General features: G+C 39.6%; 1 protein-coding gene across 5 annotated transcripts in view; it reads left to right on the top strand.

The window, feature by feature from the left end:
- Window positions 1-25,301, top strand: part of LOC145536868 (melanoma antigen preferentially expressed in tumors-like) — a 74,767-nt gene extending 49,466 nt beyond the window's left edge. For 2 of the 5 annotated variants that reach the window (XM_081567042.1, XM_081567040.1), the window contains exons 2-4: window positions 21,165-21,464; window positions 21,901-22,503; window positions 23,328-25,301. In XM_081567042.1, the coding sequence (XP_081423168.1) occupies window positions 21,175-21,464; window positions 21,901-22,503; window positions 23,328-23,841 (1,407 nt within the window). In that variant the 5' untranslated portion in view covers window positions 21,165-21,174 and the 3' untranslated portion in view covers window positions 23,842-25,301. Of the gene's footprint in view, window positions 1-21,161; window positions 21,465-21,900; window positions 22,504-23,327 lie in introns of all 5 variants that reach the window. The other 3 variants (XM_081567043.1, XM_081567041.1, XR_014076065.1) reach the window with 3 other exon arrangements.
- The last annotated feature ends 696 nt before the right edge of the window (window positions 25,302-25,997 follow it).

A 25,997-nucleotide genomic window follows, 5' to 3' on the forward strand; every position in this document is an offset into this window, starting at 1 on the left:
CTACCCGCAACAGCTTCTCAGTAATGTTCATTCACTGCCCTCACCGCCTGAGGGCAGAGGACACTACTGGCCAGGTCGAGCCTCAGGGGAGTCATGCTCTGGAAGAGAATGAACAAGCAGGGCTGTGGGAGGCAATCTGTGGTAACAAGACGAGGAGGTGACCCTTGCTTCCCAAGGAAAGATGTGATTAGCTTGTTTGAATACTTCTGTGGGCTGGTGGGGAACTGAAACCTGATAGTCAGGGGCAAGCAGACACTGTGGCTAGTTCCTGTGATAAGGCTGCTTTGGGGCTAGGGGAGTTCTTGCTGGGAGCCAAAAAGAGGGATAGGATTCTTCTCAGACTTTTATTCACCGCTTTTAAAATTCATCTGTTGATTTTGCCTACAACAAATATGACTAAAAGGTGACTTTCTATGTCCTATTCCTATCATATTTGTTCATTGGAATTCTGTAGAGCTGTCTTTTTTCCCCTCATAATTTTATAAATTTTCAAATTATAAAATTTTATAGAATGCCTTTCTAATTATCAAATCAAGTAATCAAATTCTTTATGTCAATATTGAATTGTGAATAGCTTCATTATATTGTGACTTATAATCAAATTATATCATTATTTAGTTTCTTGCCTTTTTCCAGCTTTGGTGATTAGGAACTCCTTCTTGTGGGGTTTGTGTTCTTTTAGCATGACCTGGTTCTTTTTTGTGTACTTCCCTGCTGGTGTTATAAGATATTCCTGTTCATCTCGTGTTTTTCTTTCCCCACCATGACCCTGAAATCAGAACACTTCTGCCAAAACCCATGTTTCCTTTCCTTGGAAAATGACATTTAGTAACTGATATCTCCCTGCGTGTTCATTGCTACTGGCGTTTCCTTGCAGCTAGGTCCTCCTTCTCCATTCCTAAGTGAAGGAAATACATTTTCTGTATATGCTTGCACTTCCAAATACATTGGAATTTCTCTAGCTATTTCTGTAGATAGTGAAAGCCAGGAGATCACACTGATACTTCTTTTTTTTAAATTAATTAATTACTTTTAATTGGAGGATAATGAGTTTACAATATTGTGATGGTTTATGCGATATATCAACAATCCACTCTAGCCCTATTTGTAACTTCTTTGTCTCACCTGGCTCTCCTTATCTTCAGTATTTACTTATTTGTTCACACCTGATTATACACGATGTAGTTGCAGAAATGCTACCAAATGGTTAGATAGTATGGCTGACCTAATGGACATGAATTTGAGCAAACTCCAGGAGATAGTGAAGGGTGGGGAGACCTGGTGCTACAGAGCTGGGGGTCGCAAAATGTTGGACACAACTTAGTGACTGAAGACAAAACACACCTGTTAGCAGCGGATCTGATGACTTGTGTTTGTGTACACTTCTTTATATCTTAAGCCTCAGAGGATGCAATCAAAGTACTGTTCCCCCAAGTTGCTTAGCTTAGCTATTTTCTTCCTCACCCCTTCTCTTGTGGTTAAGGCATTCATTTGTAATCTATTTAGGTTAATTTGTTGGTGTTTCTAATTTGAGCTTGCCCTCTCCCCGCATATCCTAGTTCATTTTAATTTTTCACTTAATCTTGGGATATGTGAAACACTACTGTGATTCAAACTCAGGGCTACACAAAAACACATGCTGTAGGAGTATGATTCTTTCCCCATGCCTTCTACAGCCTTCCCATTCCCCATTTCTTTCAAACAGTCCCCCTGTAGATAACCAATCTGGTTATCTGGTTGAATCTTCCCTGTATTTACTCTACACAAATGAACAGATACATATGGGTTGTCTTATGTTCCATTGTTTATTAAATGAAAGATAGCATTTTCTACAGCTTTTTTGCACTTTTCCTTTTGCAATAAACAGCATTCCATTAAAAAATAACTCCTTATTCTGTACTCCTTCATTCTTTTTTACAGCTACATTGGATTACACTGGCTTCTATAGGGGCATTTCAGTTGTTTCCAACATTTCGTAATTATTAATACAAACAATGCTGCAGTGAGTAACCCTGGGTACACGTGTTTTTGTGTTGGTAGAAATATCTCTTCAAGTTTTATTACTAGCAGTAGGATTGTTGGGCCAAATGTTAAATGCATCTGTAGTTATGTTAGGTATTTCCAAATTTCTCTCCAGAAGAGTTGTACCACTGGCCACTGGGATTCTTTCCTCACTGCCTCACTATCAGAATGTGTTTCTCTATCTTTGTGACCTTTATTGTCATTGTAGGTGAGAAATGATATCTCAGTGTTGTTTTAGTATGGTGGTGGTTTACTTTCTCAGTTGTGTCTGACTCTTGTAACCCATGGACTGTAGCCTGCCAGGCTCCTCTGTCCATGGGATTCTCTAGGCAGGAAGACTGGAGTGAGTTGCCATTACCTTCTCCAGGGGATCTGCCCCACCCAGGGATTGAACCCGAGTCTCTTGCATCTCCTGCATGCCAGGTGAATTCTTTACCACTGAGCCACCAGGAAAGCCCTTGTTTTAGTATGTATCTGTGTAATTATGAGGATGTGACACATTATATATATATTGCGAATTCTCTATTCATAACTTTTCCCATATTTCTGAGGAAATATTAGCCCTTTGCCCTGCAGTACTTGACTTCTCTGTGTATACTTGGACTATTATTCATTTGTCTGTGGGACATCCTGCAAATACTTTATCCCAGTTTCTCCAATGCCTTTTAATTTAGCTCAGCTGCTGAAGGATCCGCCTGCAAGCCAGGATACTCCGGTTCAATTCCTGGGTCGGGAAGATCCTCTGGAGCACAGATAGGCTACCCACTCCAGTATTCTTGGATTTCCCTGCTGGCTCAGCTGGTAAAGAATCTGCCTGCAAAGCAGGAGACCTTGGATCAATCCCTGGGTTGGGAGGATCTCCTGGAGAAGGGAATGGCTACCCACTCCAGTATTCTGGCCTGGAGAATTCCATGGAGTCCCTAAGAGTCATAGTGCCAAAAAGTCATACATGGCTGAGCCACTTTAACTTTCACTTGCCTTACATGAAAAAATCATTTTTAGTCACATAGAATGTTCTTTCCTTTAACCACCTCTGGAAATTTCAGTCAGAGTTAGAAAGCCTTTCCCAATGCTGATATTGAAGAAGAATTCGGCCATAATTTCAAGATTTTGTTCTGGTTTCATTTTCTTGTTTCGATTCCTAAACCCATTTACAGTTTATTTTTGTGGATGGGAGATGATGGATCTACACTAATGTTTTTAATGTTATTCCAGCATCATTTATTAAATGTTCATCTTTGCCTCAGTGATTTTACATGCCTTCAGACCATATACTAAAATCCCCAACTATAACTGGTGTTATTCTGAGTTTTTTATTCGATGCCACTGGCCTATTAGTCTATTCCTGTACTGGTACCCCACTGGTATAAATTTGGGGCTTTATAGTGTGCTTTTATGTCTGATATGATTACTATTCACTCATAGGTTTTCCATTTTACTTATATCCTGGCTATTCTTGCATGTTTTTTAAAAAAATATTTACTAAATTATCCATTGCCCTAACTGGTAAAAATGTTCACTGATATTTTTGAGATTATATTCAATGTATACATAACTTTAGAGGGAATGAATATCTTTTTAATACTGAGTTATTCTATCTAAGGTCATTCAAAATCTTTCTACTTATTCAAGTTTCCTTCTATGTTGTTCGAAAGTGTTTACAAATTATCCTTGTATAGATGCTCTCGCTAAGTTTATTTCTATACATTTACTCTTTGTTATCACTATTGTATATGGGATTTTCTCTCCTAATGTGTCCTCCAGCTCTGTGTGTGTGTGTGTGTGTGTGTGTGTGTGTAGAAACAAAGACTAATAATTTTTGTATGTAACTTTATATCCTACTACCTTGCTGAATTCTCTTTGTTTTAGTTAATTTGTCATGGTTTCTATAAGACTGTTCAGGTGTGCTATGATATCACCTGCACATAGAGGTGGCTTTACCTCTCCTTTTCCATTCTTAAAAATCTTTTTGGTTTCTCTAGTCAACTGACTAGTGCTTGCTGTTGAAGACTGAACAGGAGTGATGTAGTAGGCATACTTCAGTTATTCCTGACCTTATTGGAAAACCTCCGGTATAAAGTACTTATATAAATAAAGTACTTGCATGAGGAGCTTCTTATATAGCTTTTATCATGTCATAATGCATCCCTGATTCCTATTTCTTGAGTTTTCTCTTTTTTAACATGAATGCCTATTGAAGTTTCCCAAAGATTGGTTTGGCATCTATGGTGATAGTCATATGATTATTGTTGTTCAGTTGCTGTGTCATGTCTGACTCTTTGCAACTGAGGCTCCTCTGTCCTCCCCATCTCCCAGAGTTTGCTCAGATTCATGTGTATGGAGTCAGTGATGCTATCTAACCATTTCATTCTCTGCTGCCCCCTACAATTTTGCCTTCAATCTTTCTCAACATCAGGGTCTTTGTCTTTAAATATGTTACCGTGGTGAATGATATCAGTGAAATTCCTAATATAGTGCCAGCCTTGTATTAATGGAATAAATCCCACTTTGTCACAGTATATTACTTTCTAAATGTATTGTTGGCCGTTTGCTAATATTCTATTTAGAGTTTTGGTATCTATGTGTATGTGTTAGTATCCTACTTGCTTCCTAAAAGAAGTTAGGGAAGTTTTCTTCCTTTCGAACGTTCTTACACAAGTCATAAAGCTTTGGTACTATTTGATCTTTGATAGTTTACTAGAATTCACCAATAAATACATCTGAGCAAGGTGCTTCGTGGGGGTAATTCTTGTAATAACTTTATCCATTTCTTCTGTGAAAATTGGCTGATTTAAACTCTCTAACACTAGAGTCAGACTTTTGGTAGTCTGTATTTATCTAGGAAATTACCTATTTCATGTAGATTTTCAAGTTGATACAAATATAGGTTGACAAATAATCCCTCAGGTTTTAAGATTCAATAATTATTTCATCTTTTTTACGTATTACTTTGTCTTTCTCTGTCATCTTCCTTCCTTCATCAAGCCAGCTTATGGCTTGTCTGCTTTGAAAAACAGGATTTCAATTTGTTACTCAATTTTGTGCCTCATTCATTTCTGCTTTTATCTTTTGTTTTATTTAGTTGTTCTTTTATTCCTAGGTTTTCTTTTCAATTTTCTGAGGCCAGACTTTAAGTCATTTATCTTCATTCCTTTATTTTTACACATAAATGGGTTTATGGCGGTGAAGTTGACTCAGATCACTGCTATAAATGTCTCCCATACATTCTGATATATAGTTTTTCATCGTCATTCTTTATAACTTGACTTTGTATTTCTTGAACTCAGAACTTTTAAAGAAAAGTGAAAAAATTTTCAGGTGGAAAAGGCTTTCTGTTTCAGTTTTTGTTATGATCTATTGTTGCATTGGGATTAGAAAAGATTGCTTGTAACATTTCTACTTTATAGAAATTAATGATATCATCTCTGTGAGATCATTACAATCCATCACTAACAGGTGTATATTCTCTAGTCTTTTTTTGTTGTTGTTGTAAATTTGTTTGTCTTAATTGGAGGCTGATTAGTTTACAGTATTGTGGTGGCTATTGCCATACATCAACAGGAATCAGCCATGGGTCTACATAGTCCCCCAGTCCTGAACCCCCCTCCCAGTTCCCATCCCACCCTATCCCTCTGAGTTGTCGGTGGCTATTGCCATACATCAACAGGAATCAGCCATGGGTCTACATAGTCCCCCAGTCCTGAACCCCCCTCCCAGTTCCCATCCCACCCTATCCCTCTGAGTTGTCCCAGAGCACTGGCTTTGAGTGCCCTGCTTCATGCATCGAACTTGCGCTGGTCATCCGTTTCACATATGGTAATATACATGTTTCAGTGCTATTCTCTCAAATCATCCCACCCTCACCTTCTCCCACACAGTCCAAAAGTCTGTTCTTTACATCAGTCCCTCTCAGCTGTCTTGCATATAGGGTTGTCGTTACCATCTTTCTAAATTCCATATATATGCGTCTATACACTGTATTGGTGTTTCTCTGTCTGACTCACTTCACTCTATGTAATAGGCTCCAGTTTCATCCATCTCATTGGAACTGGCTCAAATGTGTTCTTTTTTATAGCTGAGTAATAGTCCATTGTGTACATGTACCACCACTTCCTTATCCATTCGTCCGCCAATGGACATCTAGGTTGTTTCTGTGTCCTAGCTGTTGTAAACACTGCTGCAGTGAACACTAGGGTACATGTACATGTGTCTCTTTCAATTCTGTTTTCCTTGGTCTGCATGCCCAGCAGTGGGATTGCTCGGTCGAATGACAGTTCTCTTTCCAGTTTTTTAAGGAATCCCCACAGTGTTCTCCATAGTGGATGTACTAGTTTCCATTCCCACCAACAGTGTAAGAGGATTCCATTTTCTCCACACCCTCTACAGTATTTATTGTTTGTAGCCATTTGGATAGCAGCCATTCTGACCAGCATAAGATGGCACCTCATTGTGGTTTTGCTTTGCATTTCTCTGATGAGTGATGTTGAGCTTTTCATGTGTTTGGTAGCTATCTGTATGCCTTCCATGGAGAAATGTCTATTTAGCTCTTCGGCCCACTTTTTGATTGGGTCGTTTATATTTCCGGTACTGAGCTGCATGAGCTGCTTGTGCATTTTGGGGATTAATTCTTTGTCAGTTGCTTCATTTCCTGTGATGTTTTCCCATTCTGAAGGCTGCCTTTTCACCTTGCTTTAGTTTCCTTTTTGTGCAAAAGCTTTTTTTTTTTTTTTTATAAATTTATTTATTTTAGTTGGGGGCTAATTACTTACAATATTTTAATAGTTTTTGCCATACATTGACATGAATCAGCCATGGGTTTACATGTGTTCCCCTTCCTGGACCCCCCCCCACCTCCCTCCACATCCCATCCTTCTGGATCATCCCATTGCCCCAGCCCTGAGCCCTTGTCACATGCATCGAACATGGAATGGTGTTCTGTTTCACATATGATAATATACATGTTTCAATGCTCTTCTCCCAGAACGTCCCACCCTCACCTTCTCCCTCAGAGTCCATAAAATTGTTCCATGCATCTGTGTCTCTTATTCTGTCTCGCATATAGGGTTATCGTTACCATCTTTCAAATTCCATATATATGCATTAGTATACTGTATTGTTGTTTTTCTTTCTGGCTTACTTCACTCTGTATAATGGGCTCCAGTTTCATCCATCTCAGTAGAACCGATTCAAATGTATTTTTTTAATGGCTGAGTAATATTCCATTGTGTATATGTACCACAGCTTCCTTATCCATTCGTCTGCTGATGGACATCTAGGTTGCTTCCATGTCCTGGCTATTGTAAACAGTGCTGCGATGAACATTGGGGTACACGCGTCTCTTTCAATTCTGGTTTCCTCGGTGTATATGCCCAGCAGTGGGATTGCTGGGTCATATGGCAATTCTATTCCCAGTTTTTTAAGGAATCTCCACACTGTTCTCCATAGTGGCTGTACTAGTTTGCATTCCCACCAACAGTGTAAGAGGGTTCCCTTTTCTCCACACCCTCTCCAGCATTTATTGCTTGTAGACTTTTGGATAGCAGCCATTCTGACTGGTGTGAAATGATACCTCATTGTGGTTTTGATTTGCATTTCTCTAATAATGAGTGATGTTGAGCATCTTTTCATGTGTTGGTTAGCCATCTGTATGTCTTCTTTGGAGAAATGTCTGTTTAGTTCTTTGGCCCATTTTTTGATTGGGTCGTTTATTTTTCGGGAATTCAGCTGCAGAAGTTGCTTGTATATTTTTGAGATTAATTGTTTGTCTGTTGCTTCATTTGCTATTATTTTCTCCCATTCTGAAGGCTGTCTTTTCACCTTGTTTATAGTTTCCTTTGTTGTGCAAAAGCTTTTAATTTTAATTAGGTCCCATTTGTTTATTTTTGCTTTTATTTCCAATATTCTGGGAGGTGGGTCATGGAGGATCCTGCTGTGATTTATGTCGGAGAGTGTTTTGCCTATGTTTTCCTCTAGGAGTTTTATTGTTTCTGGTCTTACGTTTAGATCTTTAATCCATTTTGAGTTTATTTTTGTGTACGGTGTTAGGAAGTGTTCTAGTTTCATTCTTTTACAAGTGGTTGACCAGTTTTCCCAGCACCACTTGTTAAGGAGATTGTCTTTTTTCCATTGTATATTCTTGCCTCCTTTGTCGAAGATAAGGTGTCCATAGGTGCGTGGGTTTATCTCTGGGCTTTCTATTTTGTTCCATTGATCTATATTTCTATCTTTGTGCCAGTACCATACTGTCTTGATGACTGTGGCTTTGTAGTAGAGCCTGAAGTCAGGCAGGTTGATTCCTCCAGTTCCATTCTTCTTCCTCAAGATTGCTTTGGCTATTCGAGGTTTCTTATATTTCCATACAAATTGTGAGATGATTTGTTCAAGTTCTGTGAAAAATACCATTGGTAGCTTGATAGGGATTGCATTGAATCTATAGATTGCTTTGGGTAGTATACTCATTTTCACTATATTAATTCTTCCAATCCATGAACACGGTATATTTCTCCATCTGTTTGTGTCCTCTTTGATTTCTTTCATCAGTGTTTTATAGTTTTCTATATATAAGTCTTTTGTTTCTTTAGGTAGATATATTCCTAAGTATTTTATTCTTTTTGTTGCAATGGTGAATGGTATTGTTTCCTTAATTTCTCTTTCTGTTTTCTCAATATTGGAGTATAGGAATGCAAGGGATTTCTGTGTGTTAATTTTATATCCTGCAACTTTACTATATTCATTGATCAACTCTAGTAATTTTCTAGTAGAGTCTTTAGGGTTTTCTATGTAGAGGATCATGTCATCTGCAAACAGTGAGAGTTTTACTTCTTCTTTTCCTATCTGTATTCCTTTTATTTCTTTTTCAGCTCTGATTGCTGTGGCCAAGACTTCCAAAACTATGTTGAATAGTAGTGGTGAAAGTGGGCATCCTTGCCTTGTTCCTGACTTTAGGGGAAATGCTTTCAATTTTTCACCATTGAGGATAATGTTTGCTGTGGGTTTGTCATATATAGCTTTTATTATGTTGAGATATGTTCCTTCTATTCCTGCTTTCTGGAGGGTTTTAACCATAAATGGATGCTGAATTTTGTCAAAGGCTTTTTCTGCATCTATTGAGATAACCATATGGTTTTTTTCTTTCAATTTGTTAATGTGGTGTATTACATTGATTGATTTGCGGATGTTAAAAAAACCTTGCATTCCTGGGATAAAGCCCACTTGGTCATGATGTATGATCTTTTTAATATGATGTTGGATTCTGATTGCTAGAATTTTATTAAGGATTTTTGCATCTATGTTCATCAGTGATATTGGCCTGTAGTTTTCCTTTTTTGTGACATCTTTGTCTGGTTTTGGAATTAGGGTGATGGTGGCCTCATAGAATGAGTTTGGAAGTTTACCATCTTCTGCAGTTTTCTGGAAGAGTTTGAGTAGGATAGGTGTTAGCTCTTCTCTAAATTTTTGGTAGAATTCCGCTGTGAAGCCATCTGGTCCTGGGCTTTTGTTTGCTGGAAGATTTCTGATTACAGTTTCGATTTCCGTGCTTGTGATGGGTCTGTTAAGATCTTCTATTTCTTCATGGTTCAGTTTTGGAAAGTTATACTTTTCTAAGAATTTGTCCATTTCTTCCAAGTTGTCCATTTTATTGGCATATAGCTGTTGGTAGTAGTCTCTTATGATCCTTTGTATTTCTGTGGAGTCTGTTGTGGTCTCTCCATTTTCATTTCTAATTTTGTTGATCTGATTCTTCTCCCTTTGTTTCTTGATGAGTCTGGCTAATGGCTTGTCAATTTTGTTTATCTTCTCGAAAAACCAGCTTTTAGTTTTGTTGATTTTTGCTATGGTCTCTTTTGTTTCTTTTGCATTTATTTCTGCCCTAATTTTTAAGATTTCTTTCCTTCTACTGACCCTGGGGTTTTTCATTTCTTCCTTCTCTAGTTGCTTTAGGTGTAGAGTTAGTTGATTTATTTGATTTTTTTCTTGTTTCTTGAGGTACGCCTGTATTGCTATGAACCTTCCCCTTAGTATTGCTTTTACAGTGTCCCATAGGTTTTGGGTTGTTGTGTTTTCATTTTCATTCGTTTCTATGCATAATTTGATTTCTTTTTTGATTTCTTCTGTGATTTGTTGGTTATTCAGAAGCGTGTTGTTTAGCCTCCATATGTTGGAACTTTTAATATTTTTTTCCTGTAATTGAGGTCTAATCTTACTGCATTGTGGTCAGAGAAGATGGCTGGGATGATTTCAATTTTTTTGAATTTACCAAGGCTAGATTTATGGCCCAGGATGTGATCTATCCTGGAGAAAGTTCCATGTGCACTTGAGAAAAAGGTAAAATTGATTTTTTTGGGGTGGAAACTCCTGTAAATATCAATTAAATCTAATTTGTCTATTGTATCGTTTAAAGTTTGTGTTTCCTTGTTAATTTTCTGTTTAGTTGATCTATCTGTATGCGTGAGTGGAGTATTAAAGTCTCCCACTATTATTGTGTTATTGTTAATTTCCCCTTTCATACTTGTTAGTATTTGCCTTATATATTGTGGTGCTCCTATGTTGGGTGCATATATATTTATGATTGTTACGTCTTCTTCTTGAATTGATCCTTTGATCTTTATGTAGTGTCCTTCTTTGTCCCTTTTCACATCCTTTATTTTAAAGCCTATTTTATCTGAAATGAGTATTGCGACTCCTGCTTTCTTTTGGTCTCCGTTTGCATGGAATATGTTTTTCCATCGTTTCACTTTCAGCCTGTGTGTGTCCCTAGTTTTGAGGTGGGTCTCTTGTAGACAGCATATATAGGGGTCTTGTTTTTGTATCCATTCAGCAAGCCTTTGTCTTTTGGTTGGGGCATTCAACCCATGTACATTTAAGGTAATTATTGATAAGTATGATCCCGTTGCCATTTACTTTGTTGTTTTGAGTTCGTGTTGAAACATCCTTTCTATGTTTCCTGTTTAGAGAAGATCCTTTAGCATTTGCTGGAGAGCTGGTTTGGTGGTGCTGAATTCCCTCAGCTCTTGCTTGTCTGTAAAGCTTTTGAATTCTCCTTCATATCTGAATGAGATCCTTGCTGGGTACAGTAATCTGGGTTGTAGATTATTCTCTTTCATTACTTTAAGTATGTCCTGCCATTCCCTTCTAGCCTGAAGGGTTTCTATTGAAAGATCAGCTGTTATCTTTTTGGGGATCCCCTTGTGTGTTATTTGTTGTTTTTCCCTTGCTGCTTTTATTTTATTTTATTTTTTTTTTATAAATTTATTTATTTTAGTTGGGGGCTAATTACTTTACAATATTGTAATAGTTTTTGCCATACATTGACATGAATCAGCCATGGGTTTACATGTGTTCCCCTTCCTGGACCCCCCACCCACCTCCCTCCCCATCCCATCCTTCTGGATCATCCCATTGCCCCGGCCCTGAGCCCTTGTCACATGCATCGAACATGGAATGGTGTTCTGTTTCACATATGATAATATACATGTTTCAATGCTATTCTCCCAGAACGTCCCACCCTCACCTTCTCCCTCAGAGTCCATAAAATTGTTCCATGCATCTGTGTCTCTTATTCTGTCTCGCATATAGGGTTATCGTTACCATCTTTCAAATTCCATATATATGCATTAGTTCCCTTGCTGCTTTTAATATTTGTTCTTTGTGTTTGATCTTTGTTAATTTGATTAATATGTGTCTTGGGGTGTTTCGCCTTGGGTTTATCCTGTTTGGAACTCTCTGGGTTTCTTGGACTTCTGTGACTATTTCTTTCCTCAATTTAGGGAAATTCTCAACTATTATCTCCTCGAGTATTTTTTCATGGCCTTTCCTTTTATCTTCTTCTTCTGGGACTCCTATGATTCGAATGTTGGGGCGTTTCATATTGTCCCAGAGGTCCCTGAGGTTTTCCTCATTTCTTTTGATTCTTTTTTTCTTTTTTCCTCTCTGCTTCGTTTATTTCCATCATTCTATCTTCTACCTAACTAATCCTATCTTCTGCCTCCGTTATTCTACTGTTGGTTCCCTCCAGAGTGTCTTTTATCTCCTTTATTTCATTATTCATTCTATATTGACTCCTTTTTATTTCTTCTAAGTCCTTGATAAACATTTCTTGCATCTTCTCAATCTTTGTCTCCAGGCTATTTATCTGTAACTCCATTTTGCTTTCAAGATTTTGGATCATTTTTATTATCCTTATTCTAAATTCTTTTTCAGATAGATTCCCTATCTCCTCCTCTTTTGTTTGGCTTTGTGGGCATTTCTCATTTTCCTTTACTTGCTGAGTATTTCTCTGCCTTTTCATCTTGTTTAGATTGCTGTGTTAGGCGTGGCCCTTCTGTATTCTGGTAGTATGAAGTTCCTCTTTGTTGTGGAGGTTCCTCACTGCGGTTGGGGTTGGACAGGTGGCTTGTCAAGGCTTCCTGGTTGGGGGAGCTTGTGTCGGTGTTCTGGTGGGTGGAGCTGGATTTCTGCTCTCTAGAGTGCAATGGAGTGACCAGTATTAATTTTTGAGATGTCTATGGATTTGGTGTGCCTCTGGGCAGCCTGTATATTGATGCTCAGGTCTATGTTCCTGCGTTGCTGGAGAATTTGCGTTGTATGTCTTGCTCTGGAACTTATTGGCTCTTGGGTGGAGCTTGGTTTCAGTGTATTTATGGAGGCTATTGGATGGTCTCTTATTAATTAATGTTTCCCCTGGCTTTCAGTCTTATTCTTGCAGTAGCCTCAAGACTTCTCCTTCCATACAGCCTCAATAATAAAACTTTTAGGTTAATGGTGAAAAGATTCTCCACAGTGAGGGATACCCAGAAAGGTTCACTGAGTTACATGGAGAGATGAGGTGGGGGTGGGGGTTGAGGTGACCAGGAGGGGAAGAGGGGAATTCAAATGTGGAGAGAGAAATCTAGCCAGTAAGCACTTCAATCTGTGCTTTCCACAGTTTGGAACCCTCAGAGTGATTCACAGAGATACATAGAGAGGGGGGAGGAAGGTCAGCCCAGGAGGCAGCATCTCAGATAGCTCTGAGAGACTGCTCCCTGTGCAAAAGCTTTTAAGTTTCATTAGGCCCCCTTTGTTCACTTTTGTTTTTATTCCCATTACTCTGGGAGTTGTGTCCAGGAGGATCTTGCTGTGATTTACATCAGAGAGTGTTCTAATCTATGTTTTCCTCTAAGAGTTTTTAGTTTCCTGCCATACATTTAGATCTTTAATCTATTTTGAGTTTATTTTTGTGTATGGTGTTAGAAGGTGTTCTAGTTTCATTCTTTTACAGGTGGTTGACCATTTTCCCCAGCACCACTTGTTAAAGAGATGCTATTTTCTCCATTGTATATTTTTGCCTCTTTTGTCAAAGATAGGGTGTCCATAGGTGCACAGGTTTATTTCTGGGCTTTCTGTTTTGTTCCACTGATCTATATTTCTGTCTTTGTGCCAGTCCCATACTGTCTTGATGACTTTCGCTTTGGAGTATAGTCTGAAGTCAGGAAGGTTGTTTCCTCCACTTCAATTCCTCTTTCCCAGATTGGAGGTTTTTTGTGTTTCCATACATTTTTTGAAATTATTTGTCCTAGTTCTGTGAAAACCTTTGGTAGCTTGATAGGGTTTGCATTGAATCTATAGATTGCCTTGGATAGTGTACTCATTTTCACTATATTGATTCTTCCAATCCACGAACGTGGTATATTTCTCCATCTATTTGTGTCATCTTTGATTTCCTTCCTCAGTGTTTTAGCATTTACTATATATAGGTGTTTTGTTTCTTTAGGTAAAATTATTCCTAATATTTTGTTATTTTCATTGCGATGGTTAATGGGATTGTCTCCTTAATTTCTCTTTCTATTTCTTCATTGTTATTGTATAGGAATGCAAGGGATTTCTGTGTATTAATTTTATATCCTGCAACTTTACTATATCCATCGATTAGCTCTAGTAATTTTTTGGTGGTAATTTAGGGTTTTCTGTGTGGAGGATCACATCATCGGCATACAGTGAGAGTTTTACCTCTTCTTTTCCAATCTGGATTCCTTTTATTTCTTTTTATTCTCTGATTTCTGTGGCTAGGACTTCCAAAATTATGTGAATCGTAGTAGTGAGAGTGGGCACCTTTGTCTTGTTCCTGACATTAGGGGCAATGCTTTCAATTTTTCACCACTGAGGATAATGTTCGCTGTGGGTTTGTTGTATATGAGTTTTATTATGTTGAGGTATGTTCCCTCTATGCCTGCTTTCTGGAGAAGTTTTCTATCATAATCACGTGTTGAATTTTGTCTAAGACTTTCTCTGCTTCTATTATTTCCACCATTCTATTTACCACCTCACTTCTCTTGTGCCTCAGTCATTCTACCGTTGGTTTCCTTCAGAGTGCTTTTAGTTGCAGGTATGGCATTGTTCACGATTGATTGACTCTTCTTTATTTCTTGCAGGTCCTTTTTAAACATTTCTTGGGTCTTTTCTATCCTTGACTCTAGTCTATTTATCTGTAACTCCATTTTGTTTTCAAGATTTTGGATCATCTTTACTCTGATAATTCTGAATTCTTTTTCAGGTATACTCCCTATGTCCCCCTCTTTGGTTTGGTTTGGTGGGTTTTTGTCATGTTCCTTCACCTGCTGAATATTTCTCTACCTTTTCATTTTGTTTAGATTGTTGTCTTTCGGGTGCCCTTTCTTCAGGATGGAAGTTCATGGTTCCTTATAATTTTGGAGTCTGCTCCCTGTGGGTGGGGTTGGACCAGTGACTTGTCAAAGTCTCCTGGTTTGGGGAGCTTGTGTCTGTGTTCTGGTGGGCATAGCTGGATCTCTTCTCTCTGGAGTGCAGTGAAGTGTCCAGGAGTGAGTTTTGGCATGTTTATGGCTTTGGCATGGCTTTAGGTAGCCCCTCTTTAATGTTCAGGGTCTGTTGCTGTTTTGCTGGGGAATTAGCATGGTGTGTCTTGCACTGGAACTTGTTGTCTTTTTGGTGGATCTTGGTTTCAATGCAGATATGGAGACTTTTGGGTGAGCTCTTGTTTATTAATGTTCCCTGGAGTCCGGAGCTCTCATATAGTCTAACGTTCTGGAGTGAAAGGTCCTGCATGTGGCTTTTGGTCTGACTCTTACAGTGGCTAAAGACTTCTTCATCTATACATCACAGAAGATGAAACCCCTAGGTTAATGGTGAAACATTTCTCCACAGCCGGGAACACCCAGAGAGATTCAGATAGTTATGTAGAGAAGAGAAGAGGAAGGAAGGAGCAAGAGGGGTCCAGGAGGAGAAAAGAGGGTGACCAAAGTGGTGAGGGCAATCAGCCATTAATGAAATCCCTAGGTGCTCTCCACAGCTGAGAACACCCAGAGAGATTCACAGAGTTATGTAGAGAAGAGAAGAGGGAGGAAGGAGATAGAGGTAGCCTGGAGGAGAAAATGGAGAGTGAAAAATGGGGAGAGAAGATAAGCCGGTTATAAAATCCCTAAGTGAAAATGGATACTAAAGATTTGATTCTTAAAGGTACAAAATTGATAACAAATATCAGATATAATATTTTAAAAACGTCGAATAGGGGTTAGACTCTCAAAACTGCAATATAAAAACAAATGCAAAATCAGTCACAAAAATAAAAAAATATATATATGGTATTTGTTTAAAAAAGTGTTTTTAAAGGTAATTGTAGGCTATCAAATGAAAGTTCAAAGAATAAAAAAGTTTTGAAATTTTTAAAAAAGTTAAAAAGTGATAATACTGAAATTATATCAAGGAATATGTCTGGAGCTACTATGGGCAGTGTGGGGTCACTTCAGTGTCAGATGATCCCTTGTTTCAGCTTATACTTGTTCTCAAGGTCTATTCACAGTCTCAGCATTAGCTGCAGTGTTTTAATCTGTTGCACCTGTCACTTCCAGAGCAGTTCCCCCTTCTCTGTTTATTTTGGCATCCTCTGTTTGTAGATCGCTTCAGTGTCTAATTTCTACCCTGACAAGAGGGAGTGAATGTGGCCACTGATTTAGGCTCACTTATTGATTTGTGTTGTGGGGAGAGAGGGACACTGCAAACATATACCACTGGCACGTGTGGGGAGTGATCACAGTGGATGGACCACAGTGGTTTGGCCCCAGCCCACAGTGGCGTGTACTTTCTGGGTCCACACTGCTCAGGCTCCAGAGTGCTCTGCAAGGGCACTGTCCCAAGTGCGCCCTGCATTTCATGCACTTCCCACTCAGGTTCTTGGGTGCTGCACAGGTGCACAGACCCAGATGGGCTGTGTGTTTTGTGCCCTTCCCAGGTCCAAGCAGCTCAGGCGACCAGGTGCTTGGCTAGTGCACTGTCCCAGGTGGGTCGTGCGTCTTATGCACCCCAATGGTTACAGCCACTTGATTGCCCTGGTGTGCTGCAAGAGCACAGCCCCAGGTGTGCCACGTGTCTCCTCTCAGGAGCTGATCTCAGGCTGTGACATACGTGGCAGGTGTGAACCATCCAGGATCCCTGGAATACATGGTTAGCTACTGGGAGCCTGCTCACTGTTTGGTGGAAGATGTGGTCTCTGGGGCCGAGACTGCAGCAGCTCCTTGCCTTCTGGCCCTGGGTGTCACAAACCTACCTCTCTGTCTCCGGGGATGGAGGGCCCTATACAATAGCTGGCTTCCTCTCCTTTAATATTTGCACAATCATTTCTTCTGTGAGTGTGCCAGGGGTCACTGTGCGGCATTAGAGCCTTTCATGGGAAAGGGTTTTTTTTTTTTTTTGGTCTCTCTGGCGATCCCATGGTTTGGGTTGCTATCTCACATTAGGTCCCTCAGATTGTCCTCAGGGCATTCAGGCCCAGTTCTTACCCTAAGGACCGATGATGCAGCCCACGCCTCCCTGCCCAGGCCCTTTTGCTGGTGGCGGATGCAAGCATCTGTGAACTTCTCCATCTCCACGTGTTGTTGCAGTTAGGTACAGGTATTCTATGTTTTTTTTCTCTCCTGGTTATGTTCCCCTCTGAGATTCAAAAACTCCCCACAGGCATGCCTGTGAGAGGGTTTCCTACTGTGTGGAAAATTCTTCTTCTTCACCACTCCCTCCCCAGGACAGGTCTCTGTCCCTAAATCTTTTGGCTCTCTTTTCTTCTTTTGTATGTTGTCCACCTCCTATCGAAGAGATTGGGCTACATTTCTGGGTGCCTTGTGTCCTCCACCAGTGCTCAGAAGTTGCTTTTTGGGAGTTGCTCAACATGCAAATGATCTTTTGATGAATTTGTGGGGGAGAGGCTGGTTTCCCCATCCTATTCCTCTGCCACCTCGGGACCACCCTGTTCTCTAGTCTCATACAATCTGATCAGCCGTAGACTGAGTTTGATGTATTAAATCTTCTATTGTCATTGTTTTCTCTTATTACTGTTATTTTATCTACATATGCTTCCCTATTTACTTTTTCTTTTTAATTAGTTTATTTTTTAACTTTACAATATTGTATTTGTTTTGCCATGCATTGACATGGATCCACCATGGGTGTACATGTTCTCCCCCTCCAGAAGCCCCCTCCCACCTCCCTCCCCATCCCATCCCTCTGGGTCATCCTGGCGCAACAGCCCCCAGCGCCCTATATCATGCAGCGATCCTGGACTGGCGATTTGCCTCACCCATGATAATTTACATGCTTCAGTGCCATTCTCCCATATCATCCCACCCTCGCCCTCTCTCATAGAGTCCATAATACTGTTCTATTTATTTGTGTCTCTTTTGATGTCTCACATACAGGGTTATCTTTACCGATTAAACTATACCATATATATGTATTAGTATACTGTATTGGTGTTTTTCTTTCTGGCTTACTTCACTCTGTATAATAGGCTCCAGTTTCATCCACCTCATTGAAGGAGTTTGCAGTACTCCTGGTGCATAAATATTTGTAAGGATTATATCTTCACTGTGAGTTTTTGCTTTTATGATTAAGACATGTTCACGTTTTATGATTAAGACATGTTTCAGTCAGTTCAGTCGATCGGTCATGTCCGACTCTTTGTGACCTCACGAACCACAGCACTGCAGGCCTTCCTATCTATCACCAACTCCCGGAGTCCACCCAAACCCATGTCCATTGTGTCGGTGATGCCATCCAACCATCTCATCCTCTGTTGTCGCCTTCTCCTCTTGCCTTCAATCTTGCCCAGCATCAGGGTCTTTTCAAATGAGTCAGCTCTTCACATCATGTGGCCAAATATTGGAGTTTCAGCTTCAGCATCAGTCCTTCCAATGAATATTCAGGGCTGATTTCCCTTAGGATGGACTGGTTGGATCTCCTGGCAATCCAAGGGACTCTCAAACGTCTTGTCCAACACCACAGTTCAAAAGCATCAATTCTTCTGCGCTCAGCTTTCTTTATACTCCAACTGTCACATGCATACATGACCACTAGAAAAACCGTAGCCTTGACCAGATAGACTTTTGTTGACAAAGTAATGTCTCTGCTTTTCAATATGCTGTCTAAGTCGGTCATAACTTGCCTTCAAAGTATCAGGGGTCTTTTAATTTCATGGCTGCAATCACCATCTGCAGTGATTTTGGAGCCCAGAAAAATAAAGTCTGACACTGTTTCCACTGTTTCCCCATCTATTTGCCATGAAGTGATGGGACTAGATGCCATGATCTTAGTTTTCTGAATGTTGAGGTTTAAGCCAAATTTTTCCCTCTGATCATTCACTTTCATCAAGACACTCTTTAGCTCTGCTTCACTTTCTGCCATAAGGGTGGTGTCATCTGCATATCTGAGGTTATTGATATTTCTGCTGGCAATCTTGATTCCAGCTTTGCTTCCCCCAGCCCAGTGTTTCTCTGATGTACTCTGCATATAAGTTAAAGAAGTAGGGTGACAATATACAGCCTTGAGGTACTCCTTTCCTATTTGGAACCAGTCTGTTGTTCCATGTCCAGTTCTAACTGTTGCTTCATGACCTGCATACAGGTTTCTCAAGAGGCAGGTCAGGTGGTCTGGTATTCCCATCTCTTTCAAAATTTTCCACGGTTTATTGTGATCCACACAGTCAAAGGCTTTGACATAGTCAATAAAGCAGAAATAGATGTTTTTCTGGAACTCTCTTGCTTTTTCGATGATCCAGAGGATGTTGGGAATTTGATCTCTGGTTCCTCTTCCTTTTCTAAATCCACCTTCAACATCTGGAAATTCATGGTGCACTTATTGCCAAAACCTGGCTTGCAGAATTTTGAGAATGACTTTATTAGCATGTGAGATGAGTGCAATTGTGCAGTAGCTTGAGCATTCTTTGGCATTGGCTTTCTTTGGGATTGCATGAAAACTGACATTTTCCAATCCCATGGCCACTGCTGAGTTTTCCAAACTTACTGGCATATTGAGTGCAGCACTTTCACAGCATCATCTTTCAGGATTTGAAACAGCTCAACTGGAATTCCATCACCTCCACTAGCTTTGTTCGTAGTGCTGATTCCTAAGGCCCACTTGACTTCACATTCCAGGATGTCTGGCTCTAGGTGAGTGATCACACCATCGTGATTATCTGGGTCATGAAGATATTTTTTCTACACTTCTTCTGTGTATTCTTGCCACCTCTTCTTAATATTTTCTGCTTCTGTTAGGTCCATACCATTCTGTCCTTTATTGAGCCCATCTTTGCATGAAATGCTCCTTTGGTATCCCTAATCATCATGTTTAATGCATTGTTAAAACTCATTCTGAACCACGTATTTCTTTAACACTTTATTCTCTAGTCTATGCATTTTTTCCTCCAGTATCATTTAACACTCCCCTATTGCATTATGATAAAAAGGTTGTTCTATTTTCTTATACTCTTCTCCCTTCTCTCATTTTTGCTTGCACATTTTCTGTTTTTTCACAACGTAAAACTTCTGTGCATTAGTCTTCTCCCCTTTCCTCCATGTTCATTTTAGTATTACATGTAAAATACTCACCTTGACATAGTTTGGTGAATTTTTCCTCCTCATTACCTGTTGGAACACAATCTGAGTTCTTCTTTTAGAAGATTACTTGCCAAATATTCTGTAAAGAGACGTGTAGGGAATATTGTAAGTTTCCGGGCCACAGTGTTGCTGTCACTCTGCTCAACTTCGCAACTGCAGTGCCAAAGCATTCAGAGACAATACATAAATGATAGATCGTGGCTTTGTTCCAATCAAACTCTATATACCAAATCCAGCAGTGGGCTTCATCTGGGTTAGGGGGCCAGTCTGAAGACTGATCTCTACTCTAGTAGCTTCTTTATTTGAATATAAAATCTTTATGACAGCCTTTCATTTTGTTTGTTTTGGCGATTCAGGGAGAAGTAATGAGTACTCTGATTTGTGGTTTTCTTATGTATTGAAAGAGCCTTAATTTTCCCTTCTGTTTATTTTTCCCATCATTACCCAAGGGCCAACTGGGCTTCTCCCTTCTTCATTGCCTTATTCTTCCCTAAAAGCTGTATCTTTCAAAAACTGCACTTTTAATAAATCCATGACCCTTAAAGAATTCCTATAAGGAATTCCTCCCCTGTTGTCCATGCTCTCATATTCTAGGACACCTTTTTAGTATTTTTAGATTTATTCTGTACTTAGTCATTCTACTGTAGTTTTAGATCTGCTTTAAGCCCTTTCCCATCTTCCTTCTTCTCTAACTCTTGGAAGATTTCTATGTCTGTCTTTCTTCTTACCACAAAGCCTATTCTTGGGAGTATGAAAAATCATGCTGAGATTTCATGATTTTTGTTTTATTGACAATTATTTTGAATTTTTGGCATTCTCCATTTTACTTTTTTTAATAAATTTATTTATTTTAGTTGGGGGCTAATTACTTTACAATATTGTAGTAGGTTTTGCAATTTTAAAGAAATTATGAGGGTTTTATGCTGATGCACATTTTCCTTCTTATTGGTTTGTATCTTTTGGGGACGAAATAAATTGAGGATGGTCAAGATCGGCTTCTGCCAACTTACCTATGACCTCTAATGGCATTTTATCTTATGTAAATCTGCGTTATGTGTGCATATATTTAATTAAATACACTCGCAAGTCTATTTTCATTCTATTCCCAGAGGAGAGGTCACTTAAGTTGGCCATATAATTCACCCATATACTTACTCAATAAGCATTTTGTCCATAGCTATCCCCGGAAACAGACAAGAGACTATATATTTCTTCTCAGAACTTCTAATATTCTCCACTCTGAAGCAGGTTTGTGAAGATGGACCAAAAGACCACAGCCACACTCCTCGAGCTTGCTGCAAAGAGTCTGCTGAGTAGTGAGCCTGCAGTGATGCATGCTCTGGAGGAAATCCCAAGAGATCTTTTTGTTCCATTGTTCAACGCTGCCTTCTTTGGTGGGCATAAGAAGATCCTAAAGGCAATGGTGAGGGTGTGGCCTTTTCACTGTCTTCATCTTGGGTCACTGAAGCCACAAGAGTCAAACTATGACATCTTGGAAGCCATGATTGATGGTCTGCCAATCCCCCCAGCCCAGAACTCATCCTTGAGGTAAGTTTACGACCAGAAGATTTATAGGGAGTCAGCAGGAGGGTATGCTGTAGCCTGCGGCAGGGGAGTATCTAACCTTCTCCCAACACTAGCCAGTGAGTTCAACAGTTGGGGTCACATTGAGTATTTCATTGTCTTGTAGAGTTGATTAAAGAATAGAGGTGATTGAGGGTACTATGTATGCATTTGAGTGTGATTACATAGAAGTGGGACATGGGCATTGAGACAGACCAGAGGTGACCAGGCATGACCAGAGGTGAAGGAAGTGTGGGGAAAGGATGAAAGATGCTCAGTTTGTGTGGAAAGAACTTCCTGGTGAATGGTGATGAAGTGATAACCAGGATTCAGGTGTTCTCTCCCTGTTTCCCATCATTGATCTTGCTGGGTTATCTTCCCATCAACCACATCTCATGTGTCCTGTCTTCTTTCCTTACAGGGGCCACAAACTGAGGATCCTAGATTTAAGGCACAACTCAAAGTATAAGACAACATGCTCTCATGTCAGGATCGCCTTCCCTTTCTGTTTACAATCATGCATATCCTCTCAGCACGCCGTCCTTAACTTAGAAAACACTCAGCATAGTGCCAGGTGCCTTGGGATTGGTAATTCCAGGTGTGAGGTTGAGTCAGCTCAGGAAACCATGGTATTACTAGTGGATATTTCCCTCAATAATACCTTGAGAACACAGCAGTTTCTCACTTTCCTCTGTAATAAAGTTGAGCAGAGCTCTGGGTACTTGCACCTCTGCTGCAGAGATTTGCAAATCAATAGAATGTCTGCCAACAGAGGGATCCTTCAGATTCTGCATCTGGGGTGCATTGATCGTCTGGAAACGGATCAAGCTTATCTCAGTGAGATCATGACCCGTTTTTCTGGAAAAATCCACCTGCACAGCCTTAGTTTGTCTAACCTCAGCTTTGGGTCTTATAAGGGAAGGAATTTCAGGTCTTTTCTCGTCTGGCTTGGGCAGCTGGAAAACCTCCAGGAGCTCAGGTTGTCTTTCTTTTGCCTCAAAGATCAACTACACAAACTACTCAGGTGAGGAGGTTGGGAGAAATCTGGGTTCCCTGAAAACCTCATTGTTAAGACAGAAGGGCCCATTCTTGCATCTTCCTATGCTGCTAGTAACCTATTTCTCCTTCCACCTCAGCATAGGCATTGCTGGGTGTTTGAATCTAGCTGGGGGAGAATGGGGTACCTTGTGGTGAGGGACAGATGAGGTTAGTGAAGGAAGCTCTGCTCACTCATTTATTCAGTGACTACGGGCAGACAGTTAGAACATGTCTGTACATAGATTTCTGAAAAAGACTCAGTTCTTCTGCTCCTGGACTTTATAGCTCTCTAGGGAGGAAGGGGAGGCACTCAGAGAGAAACATTAAGTTGTAGCTCTAATGCACATGCCTGTGGATGGGTCACAAGAGTTAACACTGCCAGATAATTTTGCTCCTGTATTTTCCTGAAGGCTTAGACCCTTGAATGTAGAGCTTGCCATTTGGGAAGTACTTAAAGGAAACCCTCAGTTGCCTGCTTTCCTGGACCCATCCTCACCAAATAAGTCAACCAGATCCAGCACTTATTATTTTGTATATACTAAGTGCATGTGATTTTTTTCACTTAATCCTTCTTGTAACCATGAATAATAATTACTGCTGTGCGCATTTTCAAGGTGAAAACCCTCTTCCTCAGAGTGGTAAAGTAACTTTCTCCGGGTCACAAATTTATAATGTCTGATCCTCAAGTCCACATTCATAACCACCTTTTGGAAACTAGTATAAGCAGTTTATTCTAGAGGAATATATTCCTGTAATTTGGGGCACTTTGATGTCATTCTTCTGAAATAAACTTACTTTTCCTCTCTTTAGAGTCCTGCCACCTCATGTTGATACATTGTGTCTCTCTTTCTGTGGCCTTTCTATCAGAGATGTCACTTCCCTGTCCCAGAGCTCTCAGGCCACCCAGCTCAGAGTATTGAGTCTCAATAACAATCAAATCTTTTCAGAAGCTTATGAGCCCTTCCAGGTTCTGCTGGAGAAGGTCTCAGGCACCCTGCAACATCTGGAGATAAATAATTGTATGATGACTGATTCTATTCTCTCGGCCATCATCCCAACCCTGAACCAATGTACCCACCTCCGCGTCTTCAAATTTGCCTTCAACCCCATTACGATGCCTGTGCTCAAGAGCCTCCTGCAGCACTTGACATCCTTGCCAAGGCTGAGGCAGGTGATGTATCCCATTCCTGTCCATTGTTACCAGGATTGGAATTTTCTTTGCAGCTTGAACCGACAGAAACTTGCCGAAGTTCAGGCCCAGGTCAAGGCGATGCTGCACATGTTACACCAGGATCACGTGAAATGGGCCACTTATTCTGAGTAATTTCCACTGTATAAGGAGTTGTTTCATCACTGATACGTGGCTGTTAAGGGTTCATTGTTTTGCCTGAAGCCCAAGTTTGTAGAGATACATATACAAAGTTCTACTGTTCCAGGAAACTGGGGTTTAGGAATGTTGGATATGTAACTGACCTCTATAAAAGAGAAACCTTTAAAAGGAAATAGAGGAATTTGAAACGTCCTCTGGGTCTCTTGCCCACTGCCCTCTACATCTTCTTCTCGTTACTAACCAAGTTATGACTATGTGATATATGCTGACTGAGGCATTATACATCACATCATTTCCTTCTCCACACTGATTGGTCCATTTATCCATGTATGGGCACTTGACACAATTCAGGTCTGTTGAAGCTCTTCCTAGAGGTGGTAGTTGTTCAGGAATTTTACCCTCTAGGTACCTGCAGATTTCCCTCTGTTTCTGATTCGCTCAGGTTGTTTATCAGGAAGCATACGCAGGTAAAAAGAAACAGACTATGCCCACTACCTAGTGGCATCTTCATCAGCATGTTACTGCCTCAATTTTCAGGTCTCAGAACCCCGGCTTTGTTACTGGCTATTCCACACACGTTCACCAAGCGTCGGTTATGATTTAGGAAATTTTCCACATGCTAAAAAAAAAAAATAAAGTCCCTGATCTCACTCGAAGTGTAGATACTCCTATCATTTACTAGTTTGTCTGTTTTCCCTAGAGCATTTGAGAACGTATTTATCCCCCATAACCCTCCTACCCCCCCTTTTTTTTCTAACATTTTCCCTGACATGATTGGCTCAAATGATATTGGCCTCTTTTGTCCTGTTGGATAGCTGCTCAGTCCTCACATCATGGCTTGAATGTTGCCTGCTCAGATAGGTTTTCTGTTCTCTCTTATTTCCCCATTTAAGTAGATTCATTCTGATGTTTCTTTGTCTTAATGTACCATGTACAGTTGCTTCATGGTACACATTGTTCCGTATGTATTCATTCTGTCTGCTATTCCACTAGAGTTGCACTGTTCAGTATGGTGCACACTAAACATATGTGAATACTGCGGTCTAGAAATTTGGCTGTTCTCAAATGTGATGTACTCTAAGTGCTAGATGCACACTGTGTATCCAAGAGTTAATAAGAAACAAAGGATGTAGAATAACTGATCAATCATTTATGTATACTGTTTCCATGTTGAACTGATAACATACTGCATTTCAAAAACGGTAAAGAAAAGAGAATGTAAATTCTTTATATTGTTATATGTTAAAATGATAGCATTGTATTTCAAAGCATTAGTAAGGAAAATGTTAAAATAATTACCTGCTCCTATGTTTACAAGTCAATGTGATAAAATAAGGCATTTCAACACTCACTGAGAGAAAATGCTGTTAATTAATAGATTGTTCCTAGTGTTTATATGTTGAAAGGGTAACAGAAAATGTCAAAAATTTGGTAACAAAAAAAGAATAGAAAAATAGTTAGTAGTTTGTGTATCGTGTTTCCTTGTTGAAATGAAAACAGATTGCATTTTAAAAACTTAGTAAGAAAGAAAAATGTAACAGTAATTAATAATGTGTTCATTGTTTGCATGTTGAAGTGATAAAACAATTTTTAAAACTCAGTAAAAAAAATTTAGTTATTTTTCCAACATGTTGAAATGATAAACCATTTCAAAGTCTTGAGAAAATATAAAAATTAATACATAATTATTAAAAATAGCTAACAACTTGTTCCTAACTGCATTTAACGACTGCATTTCTCAATTTGAAAGGCTAATATGTTAAAATAACTATTAAATTGTGTACATTGTTGCTTTTTTTGAAATGACAATAAATGTCATTTCAAGGGAATCATAAGGAAAGTAGAATGCAGCAAGGTTATCATTAGCCTGATACTAAAACCAGAGACAGACACTACAGGAAAAAAAATGACATGGCAACAGCTTTGATGTATATAAATAGAAAAATCCTAAACAAAATATTAGCAAAACGAATCCAACAATATATAACATGGACCATACACCGTAACCACACAGCATTTATTTCAGGGTCACAAGGATGATACAACATCTGCAAATCTATGTGTCATGCACCATTACAATAGAACAAAAGTTAAAACTCACATAATTATCTCAGCAGATGCAGAAAAACTGTTTGACACAATTGAACATC

This window comes from Giraffa tippelskirchi, chromosome X, assembly GCF_054371585.1.
Source record: "Giraffa tippelskirchi isolate mGirTip1 chromosome X, T2T-mGirTip1v1.2.pri, whole genome shotgun sequence".
Classification (NCBI taxonomy): Eukaryota; Metazoa; Chordata; class Mammalia; order Artiodactyla; family Giraffidae; genus Giraffa; species Giraffa tippelskirchi.